At 60.0% G+C, this 15,319-nt stretch overlaps 2 protein-coding genes across 3 annotated transcripts; both read left to right on the top strand.

Moving 5' to 3' along the window:
• The first annotated feature begins 1,965 nt into the window (after positions 1-1,965).
• Positions 1,966-3,895, top strand: LOC104350287 (haptoglobin-like). Of its 2 annotated transcripts, none has more exons than XM_086469169.1 (5): positions 1,966-1,979; positions 2,328-2,389; positions 2,559-2,663; positions 2,908-2,982; positions 3,132-3,895. In XM_086469169.1, exons 1-5 carry the CDS (start codon positions 1,969-1,971, stop codon positions 3,893-3,895), a joined length of 1,017 nt encoding a protein of 338 aa, XP_086325295.1. In that variant the 5' UTR covers positions 1,966-1,968. The 2 variants fall into 2 exon arrangements, with proteins under 2 accessions (XP_086325295.1, XP_086325294.1); XM_086469168.1 differs by having other exon boundaries at positions 2,328-2,407.
• A 702-nt stretch (positions 3,896-4,597) lies between these two features.
• DHX38 (DEAH-box helicase 38) lies at positions 4,598-14,657 on the top strand. The gene is made up of 26 exons (XM_086469405.1): positions 4,598-4,926; positions 5,467-5,654; positions 5,806-5,910; positions 6,351-6,516; positions 6,632-6,750; positions 6,838-6,914; positions 7,061-7,216; positions 7,868-8,029; positions 8,115-8,222; positions 9,131-9,243; positions 9,349-9,486; positions 9,738-9,924; positions 10,015-10,200; positions 10,645-10,785; positions 10,967-11,077; positions 11,153-11,269; positions 11,511-11,618; positions 11,737-11,849; positions 12,377-12,585; positions 12,664-12,818; positions 12,896-13,051; positions 13,127-13,261; positions 13,341-13,466; positions 13,865-13,960; positions 14,123-14,244; positions 14,394-14,657. The coding sequence occupies exons 1-26, from the start codon at positions 4,598-4,600 to the stop codon at positions 14,476-14,478; spliced, it is 3,708 nt and encodes a 1,235-aa protein (XP_086325531.1). The 3' UTR covers positions 14,479-14,657.
• Positions 14,658-15,319: the final 662 nt, after the last annotated feature.

The following is a 15,319-nucleotide window of genomic DNA, read 5'->3' as shown; positions in this document are numbered from 1 at the left end:
GATTGCGTCACAGCACTTCACCAAACCTGTTTACAGAGGGAGCGGGACTGCCAAGCCCGCTCTCGGTGTCCCTTGGCTCCTGTCAGGGCTGTCACCTGCCTGCTCCCTCGCTTCTGCAGCCCTCTGCGCCAGCCTCTTCATTCTGCACTTCGGACGGGTGGTGGTTGTTGCTGCCCTTAAGAGGGCTGTGACCTGGCCCGTTGGCCAAGGTTTTGGAGAGGGCCTGGGACGCTCTTGCTCTCCCAGTCTGAAGGTGGCTGTCATGCCTGTGGGAGCAGGAGCTTGAGTTTCGTCTCGTCTCACGGCACTCGTCTGTGCTCTGCAGCTGCTTCGTGACTGTGGCTTGGAGACATTCAGTGCCTCGCGCTGCCACGGCAGTTGCTGGCGGCGTTGGCCTCGAGCGTGGCCCTGCGCTGCCATAGCCCGGTGCATGGGCTGCGGTCCGTGCCCCACGGGCAGGCTGGGCCAGCTTCCCCCACCATCCTGCCACAGTCCCTTTGCCCGAGCTAACTTTGAGGCTGCTGAGTGGGCACCGCGGCAGTCGTGTGTTGCTTTTTCCACCCTGCCAGGGCACGGCAGTCTCCTATGGAGGGACCAGCCTGCTGCGGTGGGACAGGGCTGTCTGAACCTGCCATCATCCAACACCACGGCACCTTTTTAAGTGCTGGCATGGTTCGTGGATCGGAGCTGTCTAGCCCTGTGCTGGACTCCAGACTGTGTCTCAAGTGTGGTTGCAGGAGTATGACTGGTGCTGGGCCAGAGACGTCAAGCCCTGCGTTGTTTAGGGGCACGTAAAATGGGAAGAAGCTTGCACGGGATGTGAAAGCCCTGCTCTGGGATGTCTGGGACCAGACACAGATGTCCCTCCTGAGCCTGAAGGACTGGAGGGTCCAAGGGACAGGAGGATGCTGGTGAGACCCCCAGCAGAGCAGGCTTCAGTGGCTTGGGCTGGGGATGGCCCCACATGCTCCAGACGGTTTGGGGCTGGCCTCAGTGCAACACTGGCACCCTGGAGTGGGCGGGGGGGTGGGTGCCTGTCCCTCCCCTCCGTGCTGCCCCTTGGTTGTGCTCCTGCTGGAAGCAGGCTCTGCTCATCAGAGCAGGCTGATGTGCTCTGCCCCGCACCCTTGCTGGCCCCATCCAGCTGGGCACCGGCCAGTGATTGCTGCCACGAGTTCCCGTAAGGCTGGGCTGGGCCTTGGCCTCTGCTGACAAACAACTTGTGCCCAAGGGGCCAGGGGCTTCCAGGACGTGGGACTGGGCCCCGCCGTGCAGGAAGGGGTGGGTACATGTGGGAAGAGGTCAGCTTGGCCGCGGTCCCTCAGAGCCAGCCACGAGTGGCCGTGGGACGTGCTGCGCCCCTCGGCCAGCCGGGCTGGTGCTGCCCAGGGCACTGGCGGTGCCGAGCCCCGCTGTGCCCCACCTTTGCGGGGTGGCTGCAGGGTGCACCCTGGCTGTGGGCAGAGCTGGGCACAGGGTGGGATGGGACTCGGCTGCTGTGCCCCGGCTTCATCTGCCAGTCCTGGGGCGGCTGCTTGTGCCCTGTGGGGCTGCTGGGTGCCCCTGCAGCCCCTCTCTAGGTGGTGGCATGGGGCAGTTTTGCAGGGGGCAGGGGCTGGCTCCGCTTTCTGTTACCCTCAGCTGGTGTTTCAGTGCCAAGGCACCAGTGTCTGCAGCCAGATCCCTCCCTGTGTATTTGTAGCTGCAGAATCCCGGAAACTCTTGGCACGCTGGCTTCCCATGGGGGCTTGGCGGGCTTCCCAGGGGCCTCTGCCAGGCCAGCTGTGAACCAGGTGGGGCTTTTTGTGCTCCTCCTGCTGGGAAAGGTGCTGGCTGCCTACAGCAGGGTCAGGAGGTCTGGAGTACACAGGGCTGCACCAGGGCGAGGGAGGTGGCAATAAAAGGGACGAGGAGGGAGCCCTGAACGGCATCACCCTGCAGAGGAGTCTGCTGTGAGGAGAGGGAGCTATGAACATGGGGTGAGCGATGTTGCTGTGTGCCTGCACGTGCTTGGTACTGTGTCTGTGTCCATCCTGCTTGCCTGGCCGAGGACCTGGCCCTGCTGTGGGCTGTGGCAGGACCGGCGTTGGGCCTGGAAGCGCTCTGGGTCCCAACACTGCCACCTCATCTTCCACAGCAGCAGGGTCCAGTCTGGCCCAAGCAACTTCTCCAGGCTGCGTCTGATGGGCAGCCCCGGGGGTGTGGGGTCGGCCCCCTGCCCTCCTGGGGAGGCAGCCCCTGGGACAAGGGTTGGCCCTGGTGGAGCCCACAGACTGGTAGCGCAGGGGCAGGAGCCCTCTGCTGAGCGTGCCCTCTCTCCCCTGCAGACCTGCGGTGCTGCTGATTGCTGGCCTGGCCTGGACCGTGCTGGAGACTACAACTGCCAGTGGTACCTTCCAGGGCACGAGTGGGAGCACTGGGGCTCAGACGAAGCCAGGGACAGCTTGGCAGGGATCAGGCATGGGGCAGGGGAGACAGGACTTGGGAGGGACCTGCTGGAGGTGGGGCAATGTCCTGGGCTGGGTCCTGTGAGCCAGCTGAGCATCCTCTGCCTGCAGAGTGGAGCTGTGCAAAGCCTGCGGAGATTGAACATGGCTACGTGGAGCACCTGATCAAGTACCGCTGCAACCCGTACTACCAGCTGCGCGGCGGCTCTGGTGATGGTGAGGCATGTGGCACGGCCACAGCACCCAGGAACGGGGCTTGTCCCTGGCTCAAGGGGATGCATGGGGCTGCCCCAGCGCTGGGCGATGCAGCCTGCCCCCCCCAGCCTTCCTCGGGGACACGAATAGCTACCCCTGCTCGCCCAAGCCCTGGGGAGGTACAAGTACCTCCACACCTCCCTGGCTGCAGGGCCCTTGCCCCCCCTTGCAGGGCAGGGGTGCTGACTCTGGTTTCCCTCCAAAGGCATGTACAAGTGCAGCGAGGATCACGGGTGGGTGAGCCTTGAAGCTGGCAAGGAGGTGCCCGTCTGTGAGCCAGGTGAGAGCAGAGCAGCAGGGGCTGCGAGCGGTCTGTCCAGGCAGACAAAGGGCTGCAGGGGCTGCTCTCTGGGGCTGCTGTGGGCTGGGAGCCATCCGGTGCCTGCTGGCCTTGGAGGGCTCACCAGGGCCCTGCTCTGCCCTGTGCAGTGTGCGGGAAGCCGAAGAACCCCCCCGGGCAGATGCAGCGCATCATTGGGGGCCTGCTGGCTAGGAAGGGCAGCTTCCCTTGGCAGGGCCGGCTGGTGACCCGCCACAACCTCATCGTGGGGGCCACGCTCATTGATGACCAGTGGCTGCTGACCACGGGCAGGAACGTCTACCTGAACCACAGTGAGGACACCAAGCCGGAGGAGATCGCCCCTACTCTGCAGCTCTTCCTGGGCGGCCGGGAGCAGCCGGCCTTGGGTGTTGAGCGCGTGGTGCTGCACCCCGGCTACCCGGAGGCCGTGGACCTGGCCCTGCTGAAGCTCAAGCAGAAGGTGCTTCTCGGAGAGGAGGTGATGCCCATCTGCCTACCCCGGAAGGACTACGTGCAGCCAGGGCGGGTGGGCTATGTCTCGGGCTGGGGCCGCGGTGCCACCTTTGCCTTTCCAGACACGATGAAGTACGTGATGCTGCCGGTGGCAGAGGGCGAGCGGTGCCGGCAGTACTACCGGGCGCGGAACGCGTCCTACTGGGTCCAGCCCGTCCTGAGCAACGACACGTTCTGCGTGGGCATGAGCGAGCTGCGGGAGGACACGTGCTACGGGGATGCCGGCGGCGCCTTCGCCGTGCGGGACCCGGACGACGACAGCTGGTACGCGGCGGGCATCCTCAGCTACGACAAGACCTGCACGGCCGCCAAGTACGGCGTGTACGTGGACGTGCAGCGCGTCCTGGCCTGGGTCAAGGAGACGATGGCGGCGGGCTGAGGCGGGGCCGTGGGGGAATAAAACTGCCGGGTCCGTCCGTCCGTCCGTCCGTCTGTCCGTCTGCGCAGCGCTGCGGGGGGGGTGTGTGTCTGCGTGCGCACGGCCTGCTGGGGGGCGCCTGCGGGTCCATGGGGGGGCCCTGCGCGGCTTCCCCTGGGGGGGCTGGGCGGCCCTGGGGCTCTGGGGGGGGGCTCTCCTGCCCCGTGGGGGTGGTGTCTGGGGGTTTTCCCCCCCGCTCCTGTGTGGGGGTGTCCCTGCCCGGCCCGTCGGGCCCCGCCCCTACCCCCGCCCCTACCCCCGCCCCTCTCTTCCAGCCGCGCCCTCCGCGCCCTCCGCGCCCGGAAGTTCTCCCGCGACCACGTGTCCTCACCCATTTCCCCTCCACACGCCGGAAGTCCGCCGAGTGGCCAGTAGCATGTCTTGCCTAGCGGCCGTTGGACTCTATGGTGGCTGCTACTCCTATAGGCTCTGGCTGCTATGTCTATGGTGCGGGTGGCTAGAGGGGCTCTTCTCGCGGAGCATTGTGGGGCGGCCATGGCGGCATGCAGGGAGCTGGTTTACGGTCGCTGAGGCAACTGCAAGCCGGTGTGGGAGTTGTGGGAGCGGGCGACGGGGCCGGGCCGGGCCGGGGCAGCGCTGCGGCACCCTCCTGCGCCCGCCCTCCCGCTGACGCCCGGCCCGGCGCGGTAGCGGCCGGCGGCTATGGCCGAGGCGAGCGAGGAGTCGCTGCACCGGCTGGCGGGGACGAGCCCGGACGCCGAGGCCGGCGGGCTGGTGCTGCGGGGGCGGAGCGCCGCCGCCGAGCAGCACATCTTCAAGGCGCCGGCACCGCGGGCCTCCTTGCTGGGCCTGGACGTGTTGGCGGCCCAGAAGCGGCGGGAGCGCGAGGAGGAGGCGGCCGGTGGAAAGCGGTCCCGGGTCTCCTCCTACAAGGACTGGGAAGAGGGCCGTGACGAGGCGGGCAGCCCCGAGGAGGACGAGGAGGAGGAGGAGGGGACGGACCGGAGCAGCCGGGGCGCTCGCAAGGACAGGTGGGGCCTGCGTGGGGGTTCTTGGCGGTGGCACTGGGCGCATTGCGGCCGGTGGGTCCCCAGCGCGGGGTGTGAGCACTGCCAGTCTGGGGGTCTCTCCTGCGGGGCTTCCCTGTGGATCTGAGGAGGTCCCTGGTGCCCTCCCAGAGACGTTACGGGCAGGAGTCCTTTTAGACGCTGTTAGCCTGCAAACTCCAGCCGTCCTAGTCATGCGACCGTCTGCTGCCTGGTGCCTGGAGGCAGTGGCCTGCCCAGAAGTGCGCGTGTCTGAGAGCAGCAGCAGACTCGGTGGGCTGCTAGCAAAGGATGGAGAGAGCACTTTTAACCATAAGCTTTTGCTGTAGAATCGTTAGGTTGGAAGTAAGCTCTAAGATCATCAAGTCGAACCGTCAACCCAACACCACCATGCCTACTAAACTAAACTATATCCTGCATACAGATACAGCAGAGCTTGGAACTACAGTTGTATGAGAGAAGTCAAAGGCCGAGGCTGTTCCTCAGCACTTTTGAGCTGTTCTTCTCTCTGCTCTTCCTTTCCAGGCGTTACCGTTCTGTCCGTGTGGAAACGCCTTCCTACACGGGGGGTGTCAGCGAGGAGTTTTGGGAACGCAGCCGGCAGCGGGAAAGGGATCGTCGGGAACATGGAGTCTTTGCCTCCTCCAAGGAGGAGAAGGAACGCAAGAAGGAACACAGTAGGGATCGGGACCACGATCGCAAACGGGACCGCGGTAACTGCTCAGAGACCTTTGTGACTCTTCCTGCTTAGGGTTTGGGCTTGTCCCCCAGCTTGTTTGTAGCTGTCAGCTGATGTTCATGGTGTTCTCTGCAGCAGGCTTGGGAAGCCCGTTTGTGCTTTCTGATCTTACTTTCTTTTCACAGAGGAGCGGGACAGAAGTCGTCACAGCAGCAGGTCAGAGAGAGATGGCTCATCAGAGCGGAGCAGCAGGAGGGGTGAACCAGAGAGCCCCAGACATCGACCCAAAGGTAGGAGTGGGACCCAGTAGAGTTCCTGTGTGAAACCTGATAGGAAGGGGCTTGTTCTTTTTTGTTTGTTTTTATTTTGTTTTCTTCTGGTTTTGGCAGGACAAGTGTGTAGAAAAGTGCGTAGAAAAGCCTCTGTCTTTTAACACTTATGGTTACGGCATGCATAAGACTTGTAGCTCAGCCTGGGTCTGGAAGCAATCTTCCAGCTGTGAGTGGTGAAAATCGGGCTAATCTTTGCTCAGCGGAGTCTGTTCTGGCTCTATGTGATAGAAATGTGGTCCTTGGGAAATTTTTCTTGGAATTGTGGGTCAGTCCCTTCCCTTAGAGGGAGGGTGAATGGGTACCCTCTCTCTGTGTTTCTGCCAGAAGGTGTAAGGTGGTTCCACGTACCTGGGGTCACTGTTGGAACATCAGGTGTCCAACCCCATCTGCTCTGTTAGATGCAGCCACACCATCTCGCTCCAGCTGGGAGGAAGATGACAGTGGCTACAGCAGTGCCCGCCGATCACAGTGGGAATCCCCCTCCCCGACGCCTTCCTGTCGAGACTCGGAGCGCAGCCACCGGGCATCGTCACTGCGGGACACAGACCGGAGAGATCGGGACAGGTATCGGTGCCTGGGGCTGCGGCTGTGAGCTGCTGAGCTGCAGAAAGGGGAGGGCATGTATACGAGTAGCGCCTGGCTGCGGGCACCAATTCCTCCCTCGCCACTACTTTTCCAGGTCTGTGAGGAGCAGGTACTCGGATAAGACGCCGTTGCCCACCCCGTCGTACAAGTACAACGAGTGGGCTGACGACCGGAGACACCTGGGGTCCACGCCGCGGCTGTCCAGAGGGAGAGGTGAGGAGCCCGGGCCGAGCCCTCCCTGTGCAGCACGAGGTCGGGCTCCGCGGGATTTCCTCTGGACTGATGGGCTCACCCCTGCAGGGCGGCGCGCGGATGGGGAGGAGGGCATTGCCTTTGAGACGGAGGAGGAGCGGCAGCAGTGGGAGGACGACCAGCGGGTGAGCACCGAGGGCCGGGCGGGCGCGGGAAGCCCCGCGGCAGCCGGACGGGGAGTGGCGGGAGGGCCCTCCGGGAGGTCTCCAGCGGCGTGTGCTGCGGGGGCCGGGTGGCTGCAGAGCTCAGGGCTGTGCCTCTCCCCTCCCAGCAAGCTGACCGGGACTGGTACATGATGGATGAGGGCTACGACGAGTTTCACAACCCCTTGGCCTACTCCTCGGAGGAGTACGTGAAGAAGCGGGAGCAGCACTTGCACAAGCAGAGGCAGAAGCGCATCTCGGCGCAGCGGCGGCAGATCAATGAGGTGGGGGCGAGCTGCAGCACCGGCTGCTCTGAACGTGCGCGTTTTGCTGCCCCTCGAGAGATTTGCCTGCTGGCAGTGAAGGCTGAGCCCTTGCTCTCAGGTGGGGAAGTACGGTCTGTGTCCCGGCCCAGAGTGGACGCGGGCTCACGGGGAAGGTGTCATTCAGTTCCCCGGAAGGTGCAGCCCTGCGTCTGCTGCGTGGGGCAGAATTTGCGATCGGAGCGGCTGCAGCGGATCGCAGCATCCAGGGCAGCGGGAGTGCAGAGGGCTACACTCCTGCTGTTCTGGGGTTGTCTGCTGTTGGCCTGGTAGGTGCTGGGGGCCGCTGGCCTCAGCACACGAGCAGGGTTGTGTCCAGCTTCCTGGCCTATTCTGAGTGTGGCAGGGGCACTGCGGACAGTGTCTGTCCTTGTTTCCTTGGAGACAGTCCTGTTGGCTCTGTGCTTCATATGGCCAGTCTGCGTTTCCCGGACCCTGCTGCTTCCAGTCGCTGTTTCTTCCCTAGTGCTTACTTGCAGGCTCCCTAGGCCAGAACCATCAGTTTAATCCTGTTGCCAGTGCAGGGCCCAGACCTGAGCCCAGTGTTCTGCTGCGATCTCTTGGTCTTTCTGTGGGGCTTCTCTGTGTTTTCTGATGTGTTGCTTCCTGCAGGATAACGAGCGCTGGGAGACTAACCGCATGCTGACCAGTGGTGTGGTTCATCGCATTGAAGTGGATGAAGATTTTGAGGAGGATAACTCTGCTAAAGTGCATCTGTTGGTGCACAACCTGGTGCCCCCCTTCTTAGATGGAAGGATTGTCTTCACCAAGCAGGTAGAGACTGTGGCTGAAGGCGCTGATGGCAAGGAGCCCCACAAGTGTGAGTGCTCCGTACCGAAGCAATACCTCTTTCCTCTAGCCAGAGCCAGTCATCCCTGTCAAGGATGCCACCTCAGATTTGGCCATCATAGCCCGGAAAGGTAGCCAACTGGTGCGCAAGCACAGGGAGCAGAAGGAGCGTAAGAGGGTACGCTGTCACCTTTTGGCTTACTGCCCCGCTGTGCATGTTGCATGCTGTCCCACCGCCTTTGTTTGGACTCTGCAGAGCACGGGCTTTGGCAGCAATGATAAGGAGTTCTGTTTCTATGCCCGGGATATCCTGGCAGCCCAGTTCGGTGCATTCTCTCGTAAGCGGTTGCTGGGATGGGATTTCCTCAGGCACTGCCAGGGACGTGAATTGCTGTGCGCTTGTGCGGAGCAGTCTGATCCAAAGGACATTCGGATCGTGGGAGAGGAGAGCAGGTGGAAGAATGCGAGGTAGCTGAGGGACGGTCAGCAGGCAGTGTGGTGGCAGGGTGTATCTTGTCGTGTCTCAGCAGAAGAGTTGTGAGGAGGAGTATGTAGTAAGGTAACACATGAGTTTTCAGGGATGTTTTCTAGGCACTTTCTTTAAAGCTTATGTGGTTGCTGTGGAGAAAGTGCAGATGTGTTCCTTGTAAATTGAAACTGAGCTGGATTTGAGCTACACATACTGTGAGTGGAATGGAGGTGGAAATGAAACTGGTATTGGAAGTGAGAACAAACAGGAAGATGGGAGAGGGGCCTGTGAGCCTGCGAAGAGCAGGAAGATTATCTCAGGGTCAGATTTGTGTAGGTTTAAGTTCAAATTCAATGGAAGGGTCAGCAGCTGGAACCATTTTCTTAGGAGACGGTTGGTCATCCTGTGCCTGAAGTTTCTGTATCCAGACCAGTGTCTAAAAGCTCTGCTCCAGTTCACTTGGAAGAGGGGGTTGATGTAGGAGCAGGGGGTGTGTTCTGCGTTACAGCGTTGGGGAACTGTGGGGCTAATATGCTTTCCTGGTCTTAGGAGCAGGATGGGAGAATGATTTGTCAGTGCTTGCTGTGGCAAAGTTATGCTGCTCTCTGTCCTTCCAGGCTCAGCATAAACACTGGGAGTTGGCAGGCACAAAACTGGGAGATATTATGGGGATCAAGAAAGAGGAGGAGAAGGACGAGATGGTGACAGAAGATGGCAAAGTGGATTACAGGTAGGAGCTTGCTTTGGATTGCTCCTGCTCAGCTGGTGAAGGGGGCTGCAGGCATAGCCTACAGCATGTGGAGAGGCAGTTTCAGGACTTCTGGTGTGTCCTTAGGACTGAGCAGAAGTTTGCTGAACACATGAAAGAAAAAAGTGAAGCCAGCAGTGAGTTCGCCAAGAAGAAATCAATCCTGGAGCAGAGACAATACCTGCCCATCTTTGCTGTGCAGCAGGAGCTGCTCTCTATCCTCAGGTATGGCTGCTAGGGAGCTGGCTTTAGATTATCCCCAGGGCATTGGCCTACATCTTGGGAACCCAAGCGAGAACTCCTCCTAGATGCACAGCCTGCTTGGAAGCTGTGCTCTCAGGAAACAAAGCCCATGGCTTGCGTGGCTGGTGGCAGCTCTCCTGCCGGGGTAGGATGACGCTTGGATGGCCAGCCAGGGCTGTGAGTGCAAAAAGCCCTTTGTGGTGTATGAGGAAATACTTTTTCCCTTTCTTCAGAGACAACAGCATTGTGATTGTGGTGGGGGAGACGGGGAGTGGGAAGACGACTCAGCTGACACAGTACCTCCATGAGGATGGCTACACAGACTACGGCATGATTGGCTGCACCCAGCCCCGCAGGGTGGCGGCCATGTCGGTTGCCAAACGGGTCAGTGAAGAGATGGGGGTGCGTCTGGGCGAGGAGGTGAGTCCGGCAGTGGGTGTGGGGGAGCAGCCTGTTGACAGTGAGTGCATGGGGCTGTTGGAAGAGTTGCTGTTACCGCTGCCCTCCCAGGTGGGCTATGCCATCCGCTTTGAGGACTGCACGTCCGAGAACACAGTGATCAAATACATGACAGATGGGATCCTCCTCCGTGAGTCACTGCGAGAGGCTGACCTGGACAACTACAGTGCTATCATCATGGACGAGGCGCATGAGCGCTCGCTCAATACTGACGTGCTCTTCGGGCTGCTCCGGGAGGTGCGTGTGAGCCCGGGCCAGAGGACAGCAGCGTAGGGCGCGTGAGCTGGTCTTAAAATGGAGTGCTGGCAGGGACAGCCCCTCTCTACCAGGTCTGGGAGAGGGAAGCAGAGCTGCCACATCTCTGTCTGCTCTTGCTACTCCAGCATCCTGGTCCCTGGTTCTGGGGGGTTAAATCTCCCCTAGTGCCTAAATGTTGCCAGAGGCTTGCTGGCTGACTGTCAGAAGCTCTAGGTACAGAGATCTTTGCTGGCTTAAGGCTTCTGGGGCCGAGGTCAGCAGGTCTTTTTAACTGCACGGGTCATACAGCATCTGTGTTCCCTGGCATTAGTGGCCAGCACCTCTGGAGTAGGGCAGAAGCCCTGTCCCGTTGTCTCGGTAATAAGGGAAGCAGCCTGCAGCCATGCAGCCTCTTCCTTATTGTTCCTTTCATGTGCTTTCTAGGTGGTGGCCCGACGCTCAGATCTGAAGCTTGTCGTCACCTCGGCCACCATGGATGCAGATAAGTTTGCCTCCTTCTTTGGGAACGTTCCTATTTTCCACATTCCTGGGCGCACTTTCCCTGTGGATATTCTTTTCAGCAAGGTACGGTCGGTGTTGCAGAGGGAGGTTCTGTTGTGACAGGAGGGGACTGTGACTTGGGTGTGCTGTACTCTGGTGAAGGCAGTAAGGATAAAGGAGGAGCAGCCGTGCTGTGATGCAATCTTGCACCCAGGATGGGGCAGGCAAGATTATTGGTGTCTGTAACCTGGGTTGTGCCTTTCAGACCCCACAAGAGGATTATGTGGAGGCTGCAGTGAAACAAGCCCTGCAGGTCCATTTGTCCGGTGCCCCCGGAGACATCCTTGTCTTCATGCCTGGCCAGGAGGACATAGAGGTGAGCTGGAAGGGCAGGCGCTGTCCTACCCCCTTGTTGTTTTAATCTTATGTTTACACCCCTTTTTGTGTCTAGGTGACCTCAGAGCAAATTGTGGAACACCTCGAGGAGCTGGAGAAGGCGCCTGCCCTTGCTGTACTGCCTATCTATTCTCAGCTGCCGTCGGACTTGCAGGCCAAGATCTTCCAGAAGGTGCTGTTGTGTGCTCTGGGGACAGGGGGAAATGAGTGCAAGGGAGCACATGCTGAGCATGTGTTAGAGGTTCAGGCATGCCTTTTGTCTTGCATGTGGAGGGCGAGAGAAAGCGTGTGCCCCCTTCAGCTTCCCAAGAGCCACGCCTGTCCTTCTGGTTTCTGTGTGGCTGCTCTGCACTCCTCCCCAGTGGTGCAGAGGCCATTGCCCAGGATTTGGCTGATGTGCAGTGTGCTTGCAGGCTCCAGATGGGGTCAGGAAGTGCATCGTTGCCACTAACATCGCAGAGACCTCGCTGACAGTGGACGGCATCATGTTTGTGATTGACTCTGGCTACTGCAAGTTGAAGGTAAGCTGAGACTTCCTGCACTGGTCATGTCTGTGACCTCTGGGGTTGGGTTGAGGGAGTTCTGTGGTAGTGACCCAGCCTTCCTCCTACTTCAGCCTGTTGTTCTTGTGCCTTGCAGGTTTTCAACCCCCGTATAGGCATGGATGCGCTGCAGATCTACCCCATCAGCCAGGCCAATGCTAATCAGAGGGCAGGCCGAGCTGGCCGAACAGGCCCAGGGCACTGCTTCAGGTAGGCACGTCACTGGTGTTCTGTTCCTGTCGTATCTGCAGCTTGGCATCAGGTTTTTGTTTGTTTGTTTGTTTTTTTCACTGGAGCTGTTCATTATCTCGAGCTTCTGGGGGGGTGAGGGCAGTGGGCAGGCCTTGAGGCCTTCTGTTTTGGACCCAGTGCCTCCGCAGAGGAAAGAATACGCTCCAGTTTCTTCCCTTGTCCATCCTCACTTGTGGCTGTTCCACCCTTGATGCTGTCAAGATAACAGCCAGGCCAAAGGCACCTTTCTCAAGGCGTTGCTTTGAGACTGGTCTGTGCCCAGGGGAGGACTGTGCCTGGGAGGGGCGCGCGCTGCACTGCAGCCCAGGCACCCTTAGTGCTGTGGAGGCCACGCTTTGGCCAGGGCAGAGGTTCCTCCCTGGGGTCCTGCTGGCTGAGCGCTGCCCCGTGCCATGCCAGGCTGGGCAGTGGGCCATGACTGGTGAGTCAGCGAGGAACACAGTGGCCTGAATGGGAGGAGCAGGCTCTTGGCGTCTGTTCCCCAGGCTCTACACCCAGAGTGCCTACAAGAACGAGCTGCTGACAACCACGGTGCCCGAGATCCAGCGCACCAACCTCGCCAATGTAGTGCTCTTGCTCAAGTCCCTGGGTGTGCAGGACCTGCTGCAGTTCCACTTCATGGATCCGCCCCCCGAGGACAATATGCTGAACTCCATGTACCAGCTGTGGATCCTGGGGGCCCTGGATAACACAGGTACTGGCTGCTGGGGCAAGCTGTCAGCCCGTGGGACTGGGACCTACCCAGCTGCTGATCCCCGTGCTGTTCATACAGGTGGATTGACCTCAACAGGACGTCTCATGGTGGAGTTCCCGCTGGATCCTGCGCTCTCCAAAATGCTCATTGTCTCCTGCGACATGGGTTGCAGCTCTGAGATCTTGCTCATTGTCTCCATGCTGTCTGTGCCTGCCATCTTTTATCGGCCTAAGGTACCTGTTTGCTCTTTCAGCAGTTTGGGGCCTTCCCCTGCCATTTCACTGACCTGTGTTCTTTGCTCACCCTTCAGGGCCGAGAGGAGGAGAGCGACCAAGTGCGGGAGAAATTTGCTGTTCCCGAGAGTGATCACTTGACTTACCTGAATGTCTACCTGCAGTGGAAGAACAACAGCTATTCTACGCTGTGGTGCAACCAGCATTTCATCCATGCCAAGGCCATGCGGAAGGTGAGGCTGTGGGAACACAGCTGGGGGAGGGAGCCTTAGGCAGGAGAGGGATCTGACTGCCACACGCCTTCGCAGGTGCGCGAGGTGCGTGCCCAGCTCAAGGACATCATGGTGCAGCAGCGGATGAGCCTGGCATCCTGTGGCACTGACTGGGATGTCGTCAGGAAGTGCATCTGTGCTGCCTATTTCCATCAAGCTGCAAAGCTGAAGGTGAGAGGTGTCTCTGCTAGTCTGGGGGCTGAGAGGCCTGGCCTGGGAGCAGGTGGGCTAACCACGCTTCTCTTGGCAGGGCATTGGGGAGTACGTGAACATCCGCACAGGCATGCCCTGCCACCTGCACCCCACGAGCTCCCTGTTTGGCATGGGCTACACACCGGACTACATTGTGTATCACGAGTTGGTCATGACCACCAAGGTGAGCTGGAGCTGGGGGCTAGTGAGAAGCGTGAGGAGTGTCTGAGGGAGATGGGAGGGCTTTGCTGTGATACCAGGATCTGTCAGAAGGGCAGTGCTCAGTCTTTCTCATCTATACCAACTAGGTATGTCTGTGTCATCTGCAGAGTCCCATTTGTCCCTTTCCGAGTGTTTTTTCCTGGCCTACGTGGGATATGTTTGAATCTCTTTGCAGTCTCACCGAGTCCAGCCCATAGCAGCTTCTGAGGCCAGGAGGAATTGTCTAGAAGGAGTGTAGACCCAGCCTGAAAAGTGCTGTCACCGAGCAGGGGAGGGAGGGAGCTGCTACGGCTCTGGAAATGGTGCCCAGGCCCTGGGAGTGCCATCCTGCTACCCTGGTCTTTCCTTCTGTCCCTGCAGGAGTACATGCAGTGTGTCACTGCTGTGGATGGAGAGTGGCTGGCAGAGCTGGGACCCATGTTCTACAGTATCAAGCATGCTGGCAAGTCACGCCAGGTGAGCCTCCTGTCCAGGACGAGCTGGCAGGCAGCAGGCCCGCTGCATGCCTGTTCCTGTGCAGTGTATGTTCTGATGTGAAGGGAACAGGCCTGTTCCCTCCGAGGGTCTGCTGCTGGCCAGCCCTCTGCCCGTCCCTGACTACCTGCTGCCTTGCTCCAGGAGAACCGCCGGCGTGCCAAGGAGGAAGTGTCTGCCATGGAGGAAGAGATGGCTTTGGCTGAGGAGCAGCTGCGTGCCCGCCGGGAGGAGCAGGAGCGCCGTAACCCACTGGGCAGCGCAAGGTAGGTGCTGGCCCTGCCTGGCCGTGGGTCAGTTGCCTGCTTAAGAGCAGGAGCCGTGAGCTGCCTGGAGGATCCCAGCTTCCCCATGGGTGTTCTGGTGCAGGGAAAGGTTGCGTGTGCCGCTAATCACCCATGTCCTCTCCTGGCAGATCTACTAAAATCTACACCCCTGGGCGGAAGGAGCAGGGAGAGCCCCTGACGCCGCGACGCACCCCAGCCCGCTTTGGCCTTTAAGAAGGCAGCGCCTATTGCTTTGAGGCTTAAAGACTTCCAGGAGCGGCTGAGCCTTAGGAGAGTGCCCAGCTCCTCTGATCACTGTGCTCTGTGAGGCTCTCTACAGCCTGTGGCCCGGAAAGGCTTTGGTGCTCGGCACTAATTTTGCTACAGAACAGAAAGAATTTTATTTGTTTAAAGGTTGTCAGTCTCCTCCTTGCTTTGTTTCATGCCGTTGTCCTGGAGGCGAGTGCTGGGTGGAGGCAGCTCTGCAGAGTGACGCAGGGCTGGTACCGTCCAGTGGTTGCCCTGTAGAGCCTGGGACAGGACACACAGTCACACTGACTTAGAGGGCACAGGCCCCTTGCACAGGTACAGCTGTCGGTCAGGCATGGTGCCTAGCCCGTGATGGGATGGCTGGGGGGGCACATGGCTAAGGGTGGGGGACCTGTGCAGCCCAGCCTGGGGCTGTTGTGCCTAGCAGTGGTACCTTGCCCATCTCTGCCTGGTGCTGCTGCCTCAGAAACACCAAGACCCAGTGCTTTTGCTCTACTGTGCTCTCCTGCTGCTGCAGAAGGGCCAGCAAGTTCCTGGAAATAAAATTTGTTTCTCTACGCCCTTCCCTGTCCATGTGGCTTCCCAGCACCGATCAACAGACAGACAAGGAGAGTTTTTCCTCCCTCTTAAAGTACCAGATCGATAGTGGGAAAAAAAAACCCCACAAACCCAACCCCAAAACAAACCCACTGCCCCCGTGTGCGCTACAGTCACTGTGAACGCATCAGGCCCAGGGTTGCCCACGCAGCGCGACAGCAGCAGCTGGGGGCTGGGCGGCTGCGCACGGGGCACGGCCGGCAGGACC

Source organism: Leptosomus discolor, chromosome 8 (assembly GCF_034619465.1).
Source record: "Leptosomus discolor isolate bLepDis1 chromosome 8, bLepDis1.hap2, whole genome shotgun sequence".
NCBI classification, from domain to species: domain Eukaryota; kingdom Metazoa; phylum Chordata; class Aves; order Leptosomiformes; family Leptosomidae; genus Leptosomus; species Leptosomus discolor.
The sequence above is the reverse complement of the archived record's forward strand: the minus strand, read 5'-3'. Positions and strand labels throughout refer to the sequence as shown.

What these genes read in the sequence shown, in the direction of transcription:
- LOC104350287 (XM_086469168.1), top strand. An exon ending in TGGTACCTTCCAGGGCACGA is followed by an intron (nt 2,408 to 2,558) that starts GTGGGAGCACTG and finishes CTCTGCCTGCAG; the next exon opens with AGTGGAGCTGTGCAAAGCCT. An exon ending in GCGCGGCGGCTCTGGTGATG is followed by an intron (nt 2,664 to 2,907) that starts GTGAGGCATGTG and finishes TTCCCTCCAAAG; the next exon opens with GCATGTACAAGTGCAGCGAG.
- DHX38 (XM_086469405.1), top strand. Translation starts at nt 4,598, where the DNA reads ATGGCCGAGGCGAGCGAGGAGTCGCTGCACCGGCTGGCGGGGACGAGC. An exon ending in AGTGGGAGGACGACCAGCGG is followed by an intron (nt 6,915 to 7,060) that starts GTGAGCACCGAG and finishes CTCCCCTCCCAG; the next exon opens with CAAGCTGACCGGGACTGGTA. An exon ending in GAGCTGCTCTCTATCCTCAG is followed by an intron (nt 9,487 to 9,737) that starts GTATGGCTGCTA and finishes CCCTTTCTTCAG; the next exon opens with AGACAACAGCATTGTGATTG.